General features: G+C 39.9%; 1 protein-coding gene across 1 annotated transcript; it reads left to right on the forward strand.

Annotated features, from left to right (window-relative positions):
* The first annotated feature begins 5,099 nt into the window (after positions 1-5,099).
* Positions 5,100-6,225, forward strand: LOC116907756 (protein SET). Its single transcript, XM_032910895.1, has one exon. The coding sequence runs from the start codon at positions 5,163-5,165 to the stop codon at positions 6,030-6,032; it is 870 nt and encodes a 289-aa protein (XP_032766786.1). The 5' UTR covers positions 5,100-5,162; the 3' UTR covers positions 6,033-6,225.
* The last annotated feature ends 3,168 nt before the right edge of the window (positions 6,226-9,393 follow it).

Consider the following 9,393-nt stretch of genomic DNA (forward strand, 5'->3'; position numbering starts at 1 on the left):
AAAGAAATGCACTCAAGGTCTCTAAGTGCTTAATGATTTACTTAGCATATTCAGTCAGTGATCATTAGATCTCAACACCAAATCTGTTTTGAAGCTATCAGGTTATAAGTTGAAAATAAAGGACCAGATCTGGCAGAACATGCCGGTTATCCCAGCACTCAGAGTGGGCAGGAGGATTGAAGAGTTCAAGGTCAGCCTGAGGTACAGTACAGAGCAAGACTCACACTCAGAGCAACAAATAATGTCTGGGGAAGTGACTGGCAGCAGACTGCTTCCTACCCTAGAGGGAGAACCTGAGCTCAGATCTCAAGAATCCATGTAAAACTGGACACAATTGTTTGAGTTCACAATTCTAGAGCTTCTAGGACAAGGCAGGAGGCACACAGGGGAATCCTTGGAAGCTTGAGGACCAGACACCCTGATGAGAATCAGACATGGCTGAACAAGAGACCTTGTCTCAAAGTAGATAGAAAATGGGGCCCAAGACCTGAAGTTGTCCTCCGACTTCCAAATGCATGCCCCACACACATGTACACACGTACATCATACACTCAAAGATTACAAAAAAGTTGCGATATTCAAAAAATGAAAATAAAAGCATAACTCACAGGCTAGCAAGTGCCCCAAAGCTCCTCTACTCAGCCCACTGCATCCCCTCCACAGCTCAATAGGTAAACAGGGCTGCACTAGGTACAGAGAAGGACTAACCCGGCTTCCCAATGCTCAAGTCAGGCTCTTACTACATAACAACGAAATAATAACAATGAGACGCCTCTCCAAACCCATAGCCGCAAACTCATCACTTCTGTTTATGTGGCTTATGCTGTCCAGCTGTGGGTTCTGGCTCACGTGATCACAGTCAGACGGTTAGCACAAACACACTCATCTCTGGCTTCTTCGCTCACATGTCTGACAACCTAGCAGGAAAGGCTGCCTCATTCCTCACAGCTTGATTTCTTCACGGTGTGTGATTTCAATAAAGTCTGCCTTCTCCCAAGGACAGGAAGCACTTCAAAAGCTAACTACTCAAAGGCTACTGACCTTGGGCACTACTTTGCTTTTGCTTATTCTTGTAGTCAAAATTTTACAGATTCCACCCAAATTTAAGAGGAAAGGATATAGACCTAATCTCTCAAACAGAATATAAAATAGAATGCCCAGCATTTTTTAATCCATTATAAATTATTTTTACTACAGCTATCTAAGAACAAATGCAAGCTCAACCCTGGGAAAATCAGTAGAAAGCTGATCTGTATGGAGCATCCTGTCACAGCCATACACACACACTGAGTACCCAGAAGTTCACTTGTAGGTGAATGGTGTGGCTTTCACAATAAGATTTGGATGAAAGAGAATCACGCCAGGCTTGCCAAAAGCTCAGCTGTAGATGTCTAGGATGGGTGGTGGAAAGTATTTGTCTTGAAACCATGACATTTTGCCACTTATTCTTAACTTACTCAATACTCAGCTCATGGCAATGATGATGGTGTGGGAATTTCTGATCATGTGGCTCTCTCTGTAAACAAGGCTCCAAATTTACACAGGACATGATGTACTATGTGGTTCATAATGTGGATTCAGCTAAAAGATATTTCTATTTAAATTCTCAAGAAACTGTTTCCTCAGGAAATTTACTTTATGAGGTTGAAACCCATTTCCAATGACTTCATCCAGCTCTTCAGATCACTTCTTTCTGTCTACTTGTCTAAGAAATGGACATTTCTGAATTTCGTTTCTACCATCTCATACATGAGGGAATTCAGCTGATTTTTTTTAAAGATAGTTTTCTGGTGGAAAAAGAGATTTGTCCACTTTAAGATAAATCCATATTCATTGAATATTGTTCCTTAATATAGCAATGTAATTCACTCTACTTCATCTAGCCCTCCAAAAAAATCATTTTGAAAGTTTCGTTTTATTTTAGGTTCTTTGGTTCTTTTTTTTTTTTTTTTTCTTCCGGAGCTGGGGACTGAACCCAGGGCCTTAGCTTCCCTAGGCAAGCGCTCTACCACTGAGCTAAATCCCAACCCCTCGTTTTATTTTCTAGACAGGAAAACCAAACCATATACAGGTAGGGAGATTTAACTCTAACTTAAAGTTCACAATTCTCTCTGCCTCTCACAGAGCTGAGATGACTTCAGCTTTCTGTTGCTGACCCACTAGCCTGTGGCTGGGAAGTTATCTCGCAATTGATGTCAACCACGTGGAGCTTGCACACTCTTGTCCTATGCATCTGCTGATGTGGGTCTTCTTTTATCATGCAGAAAGAGACGTATGAGCTAGATTTTGTGGTGGTTTAAATAAAAACAGTCCCCACAGGTCCATGGGAAGTGGCACTATTAGGAAGTTGAAGTATGCATGGGTTTTTTTTTTAAGGGAATACATTACTCAGAGTGGGCTTTGAGGTCTCAGAAGCACAAGCCAAGTCCAGTGTGACATTCTTTTCAAGTCACCTACAGATGAAGAAGTAGTACTCTCAGCTCCTTCTCCATCACCATATCTGCCTGTGGACCACCATACTTTCCACCATGATGATAATGGACTGAACCTCTGAACTGTATGCCAGCCCCAATGAAATGTTTTCCTTTATAAGAATGGCAGTCACGGTGCCTCCTCACAGCAATGGAACCCTAACTAAGACATTGGTGCAGGAAGGAGACCATGTGCGTTAGACTTTATATAGTTTAATAACATGAAAATATTTAACATCAGCAGATAATTGCTAAAATTTTAATAGTGCAATTCACAAAGGACTTACTATACACTTACACTTTTAATAACAAGTAGATAAAGCTTTATTTCCCTTTATGACATTAAGAAATATTTTCACTTTGCAGAGTTTGTAGGCAGTGAAGCTTGGGCTCAGATATTCATTCTAGAGTCATCCTGGTCATCAGTGCTGGGTTTAGGGACCGAGCAAACAAGTGGGCTAGGTCACTAACAGTCACAGTGGCAGTCAGAGATGAAGGGGATACATTGTGCATTCCAGTTTCATCCTGTTGCTGCAGAAAAAACATCATAACCAAGACATCTTTGGGAAGAAAGGGTTTATTTGGATTATATTCCTAGGTAACAGACCATCACTGAGGGATGTAGGGAAAAAACTCAAGGTAGGAACCATGGAGAAATGCTGCTTTCTGGCTGTCTCTTGCTTACTAAAACCCCCCTTTTCAAGTGATTCTAAGCTGTATTGTATTGATAGTTAATGCTAACTGAGACAGAATGATTTCAAGTAACTAATGTCAGTCCTGAAATGGATATAAATGCAGAAATCACATTAAACAAAATTATTACATCATATAATCTGGCCTCTTTTTTTATTTTTTCTTGAGTTAAGTGCCCAAAGAGTATCTTTCTTTCTTCTTAACTTTTGGTGTCCTTGAATCACCTAAACCATTTTTTCTAATGTTGGGTAGCATATGTATTCCTGAGATTGCTGGGTATGTGTATAGTCACTGGCATATTCACTTGTCCTTTTATTTAGGCATCTGTTTCATATGTTCTCATTGAATCGTATAGTTTTATATGACCACATATCTGAGCTGGGAGTTAGACAAGTGGATTGTCTTAAAACATGCATGTTGTCACCCTTCTACTCTGAGTAAATTCCTCACCAAAATTCTAACTTTGTGGTGAATGATGTGCTCCAAATGAGATTTGGTCTGTCAAGTGGAGTAAAACAAAAATAAAGATGGTTAGTTCTCAATACTGGCACTATACCACAAGGCTCCCTTCTAAGTCTGTACCAGGACTTGTTTGTACCAGTTCCTTAACTTGCTTGGACCACCTTCAAATCAATGTTTAATGAAGGCTCATCTACCTTCTCTCAAAAATGCAGTTAAAATCCTAGATGATCTGTGTTCACTGTTCTAGGATTAGCTAATTGGTTTGCGACTTGAGGGGGCTGAGTCAAGAGTTCATGTACTTGTGTGGCATGAAAAGTTTGAAAAGTCATTTATCTTTTGTGAGGAGCTCAATATCTCAATGGGGACTGATAGTCTGCCCCAATTTCTCTATAAGACTGCTACAAAATCTTTCTGCCCAGTCCTTTCTGCTGGGACAGACTGCTAGTTAGTCTGCTTCCCAGAAGACACCATACCCAGAGACATGGCAGATCTGCTGTACTCAGAGCATATGATACCACATCCTGAGGCATCGCAGGAGATGCACAGCACTCAGGACACCACAGCTTGAGAGCATCCCCAGAGTTCCTCTGTATGCAGGGCAACTGGGCAACTGACACCACAATCTGAAGACCTCCCGGGGGCTTTGTGGTATGCAGGGCTACTGACCCAAAAGACTGAAAGCCTCCCTGGAGTTCTGCTGCACACAGGGGAACAGAAACCACAGTCAATGAATAGGCTCCTGTGGAGAACAGCTTCACAAAGAACAATAGCTCGACTGCTCCTCTGAAGACCCAACAGTCTGAAGGCCTCCCAGAAAATCTACTGCAGCTAGGCCAACAGATCTGCAGCTCCTCTGAATACCCTCCAGTTGGAAGACCCCACAGATGGTCTGCTACAGCCAGGGCTGCAGGCCTACCAGGAGACTTGCAGCAACCCAGGGACAAAAAAGGCAGGGTACAGGCAGAGTTACCCAGACTTGCAAACAGCAGGAGATGGAGAGAGGCAAGACCATAAGCAACAGAAGTCAATGTACTTTGGCAGCATAAGAACTCAGTTCTCCCACCACAGCCCTGAATACACCAACACACCTAAAAATCAGGAAACTAGCCTAAAATCCTATCTCCTGAAGATAATAAAATCATTTAAGGAGGATTATAAATAACTCACTGAAAGATATACAGGAAAAGACAGGTAAACAGGTAGAAGCCCTTAAAGAGGAAACAAATAAATCCCTAAAAGAAATAGAAGAAAACACAATCAAACAGATGAAGGAATTGAACAAAGAGGTCGAAAACACAAATGAAGGCAACCCTTGAAATGGAAAACCTACAAAAGACGTCAAGATTTACAGATGTATCATCAACAGAATATAAAAGATAGAAGAGAGAATCTCAGGTATAGAAGATACTATAGAAGATATTGATGCAACTGTCAAAGAAAATTCAAAACATAAGAAACTCCTGAGTTCCTGCGAGTTTCCTCCTACTGCGAACATCAGTGCTCTGGCCTCCGTCTCCTGGCCACCTCCCTCGCGCCATGGCCCCGAAGCGGCAATCTGCGATCCTGCCTCAGCCCAAGAAACCCAGACCCGTTGCTGCCCCGAAGCTGGAGGACAAGTCGGCCTCTCCCGGCCTGCCGAAGGGAGAAAAAGAACAGCAAGAAGCAATTGAACATATTGATGAAGTACAAAATGAAATAGACAGACTTAATGAACAAGCCAGTGAGGAAATTTTGAAAGTAGAACAAAAATATAACAAACTCCGCCAACCATTTTTTCAGAAGAGGTCAGAATTGATCGCCAAAATCCCAAATTTTTGGGTAACAACATTTGTCAACCATCCACAAGTGTCTGCACTGCTTGGGGAGGAAGACGAGGAGGCCCTGCACTATTTGACCAGAGTTGAAGTGACAGAATTTGAAGACATTAAATCAGGTTACAGAATAGATTTTTATTTTGATGAAAATCCTTACTTTGAAAATAAAGTTCTCTCCAAAGAATTTCATCTGAATGAGAGTGGTGACCCATCTTCAAAGTCCACCGAAATCAAATGGAAATCTGGAAAGGATTTGACAAAACGCTCAAGTCAAACGCAGAATAAGGCCAGCAGGAAGAGACAGCATGAAGAGCCAGAGAGCTTCTTTACCTGGTTCACTGACCACTCTGACGCAGGTGCTGACGAGTTAGGAGAGGTCATCAAAGATGATATTTGGCCAAATCCTTTGCAGTACTATTTGGTTCCCGATATGGATGATGAAGAAGGAGAGGCAGAGGATGACGATGACGACGACGAAGAGGAGGAAGGGTTGGAAGACATTGATGAAGAAGGAGACGAGGACGAAGGTGAAGAAGACGACGATGAGGATGAAGGGGAGGAAGGAGAGGAGGATGAAGGCGAGGATGACTAGCACAGAAGACCGATGGATCCAACCTTCTTTTTCATTTTCTTTTTATTTTTTAAATTTCCCCAGTCCCTGGGAGCGAGTTGCAGTCCTTTCCTCCCTGTCCCTCTGTGCTCAGCCGCCCTGTTTTTGAGGTCTCAACATCATGGTTCTCAACTAATTTGGGGGAAAATATCTTGAGCAAAATACAACAGGAAAAAAAAAAAAAAAGAAAGAAACTCCTAACCCAAAACATCCAGGAAATTCAGGACACAATGAAAAGACCAAAATTAAGAATAATTGGAATAGAGGAGAATGAAGATTCCCAGCTTAAAGGACCTGAAAATATCAACAAAATCATAGAAAAAAACTTCTCCAACCTAAAGAAAGAGATGGCCATAAAAGTACAAAAAGCCTATAGAACATAAAATAGATTGGACCAGAAAAGAAAATCCTCTTGATACACAATAATCAAAACACTAAACCAACAGAAAAAAGAAAGAATATTAAAAGCTGCAAGGGCAAAAGGCCAAGTAACATGTAAAAGCAGACCTATCAGAATTATACCAGACTTCTCAACAGAGACCCTAAAAGCCAGAAAAGACTGGACAGAGGTCAAGCAGACCCTAAGAGAACACAAATGCCAGTCAGGCTACTATAACCTGTAAAACTCTCAATCAACATAGATGAAGATATCAAAATATTCCAGAACAAAACCAAATTCAAACTAAATCTATCCACTAATCCAGCCCTACAGAGGATCCTAGAAGGAAAACTCCACCACAAGGAAGGTACCTACACCAAAGAAAAGACAAGATATTAAGCATTTCACTACAAAGCCAAAAGGCGAGGACCACAAGCACATAAAATTACCTACAAAAGCAAATATTACAGGAACCAACAGTCAGTCATCTGTCTTTAATACTGCTCAATATTAATGGAATAACTCACCTATAAAAAGACATAAGCTGATTGGATACACAAATAAGATCCAGCATTTTGCTGCATATATGAAACATACCTCAATAACAAAGATAGACACTATCTCAGAGTAAAAGGATGGAAAAAGGACTTCCAAGCAAATGGTCCCAAGAAACAAGCTGGAGCTGTCATCCTAACATGCAATAAAATAGAGTTTCAACCAAAAGTTATCAAGTGTGATGAGGAAGGACACTTCATATTCATCAAAGGGAAAATCCACCAAGAGAAAGTGTCAATTCTGAACATCTATACTCCACTCTCACCAATGGACAGGTCTTGAAACAGAAACTAAACAGAGACACAGTGAAACTAATAGAGGTTATGAAGCAAATGGGTTTAACAGATATCTACAGAATATTTCACCCCAAAACAAAAGAATACAACTTCTTCTCACCTCATGGTACCTTCTTCAAAACTGACCATGTAAATGGTCACAAAACAACCCTCAACTGATACAAGAAGATTAAAATAATCCCATGCATCCGATCAGACTGCCATGGCCTAAGGCTGGTCTTCAATAACAGCAAAAACAACATAAAGTCCACATGCATGTGGAAACTGAGCAACTCTCTACTTGATGATAACTTGGTCGGGGAAGAAAGAAAGAAAGAAATTAAAGACTTTCTGGAATTTAATGAAAATGTTGACATATCATACTCAAACATATGAGACACAATGAAAACAGTGCTAAGAGGAAAATTCATAGCACTAAGTGCCCTGGTAAAGAAACAGGAGAGATCTTACAATAGCAACTTAACACAAATGTGAAAACTCTAGAACAAAAAGAAGCAAACTTACCCAAGAGGAGTAGACAGCAGGAAATAATCAAACTCAGGGCTGAAATCAACCAAATAGAAACAAACAGTACAGTACAAAGAATCAACAAAACCAAAAGATGGTACTTTGAAAGAATCAACAAGGTAGATAAACCCCTAGCCAAACTAACTAAAGGGCTCAGAGGCAGTATCCAAATTAACAAAATCAGACATGAAAAGGGAGACATAACAACATAAATGGAGGAAACAAAAATAAATCATCCAATCCTACTACAAAAGACTATACTCAACAAAACTGAAAAATCTAGATGAAATGGATGGTTTTCTAGACTATACCACATACCAAAGTTAATCAAGAGCAGGCAAACTATCTAAACAGGACCATATCCCATAAAGAAATAGAAGAAGCCATTAAAAACCTCCCAACCAAAAATAGCCCAGTGGCAGATGGATTTAGTGCAGAATTCTACCAGACCTTCAAAGAAGACCTGATACCAGTATTCCTCAAACGATATTGTAAAATAAAAACAGAAGGAACGGTAACTAATTCATTCTAAGAAGCCACAATTTCTCTGATACCTAAACCACACAAGGACCCAACCAAAATAGAAAACTTCAGACCAATCTTGTTTATGAATACCGATGCAAAGATACTCAATAAAATTCTTGCAAACTGAATCAAAACATACATCAAAACCATCATTCACCAAGAATAAATAGGCCTCATCCCAGGGATGCAAGGTTGTTTTAGTATATGAAAATCTCTTAATGTAGTACACTATATAAACAATCTCAAAGAAAAAATCACATGATCATCTCTTTAGGTGCAGAAAAGTATTTGACAGAATACAACACCCCTTCATGATAAAAGTATTGGATAAATCAGGAACTCAAGGTCTGTACCTAAACACAATAAAAGCAATTTACTGCAAACCAACAGCCAATATCAAATTAAATGGAGAGACACTTGAAGCAATCCCACTAAAATTGGGGGCAAGAAAGGATGCCCACTCTCCTCATATCTATTCAATATAGCACTCAAAGAGCTAGCTAGAACAATAAGACAACAAGAAGAGATCAAGGTATACAAATTGGCAAAGAAGAATTAAAGGTATCATTATTTGCAGATGATAAGATAGTATACATAAGCAACCCCAAAAATTCTACCAGAGAACTTCTCCAGCTGATAAATAACTTCAACAAAGTGGTTGGATATAAAGTTAACTCAAATAAATCAGTGGCCTTGTTTATACAAATAATAAACAGGCTGAGAAAGAAATTAGGGACACAACTCCCTTCATAACAGCCACAAATAATATAAAATATCCTGGGGTAACTGTAAACAAACAAGGGAAAGATCTATACACCAAGAACTTCAAGTCTCTCAAGAAAGAAATCAAAGAAGATCCCAGAAAATGGAGAGATCTCCCATGCTCATATTGACAAAATTAACATAGTAAAAATGGCCATCCTGCCAAATGCAACCTAGATTCAATGCAATCCCCATCAAAATTCCAACACAATTCTTTAAAGACATGTAAAAAAGCAATTCTCAAATTCATCTGGCAAGGCAAAAAATCTGCATGGTATTGGTACAGAGACAGACAGGTTGATCAATGGAATAGAATTGA

Source organism: Rattus rattus, chromosome 8 (genome assembly GCF_011064425.1).
Source record: "Rattus rattus isolate New Zealand chromosome 8, Rrattus_CSIRO_v1, whole genome shotgun sequence".
Lineage (NCBI taxonomy): Eukaryota > Metazoa > Chordata > Mammalia > Rodentia > Muridae > Rattus > Rattus rattus.

Bases quoted from the DNA above. Each gene is read 5' to 3' on its own strand.
- LOC116907756 (XM_032910895.1), top strand. From the start codon at position 5,163: ATGGCCCCGAAGCGGCAATCTGCGATCCTGCCTCAGCCCAAGAAACCC.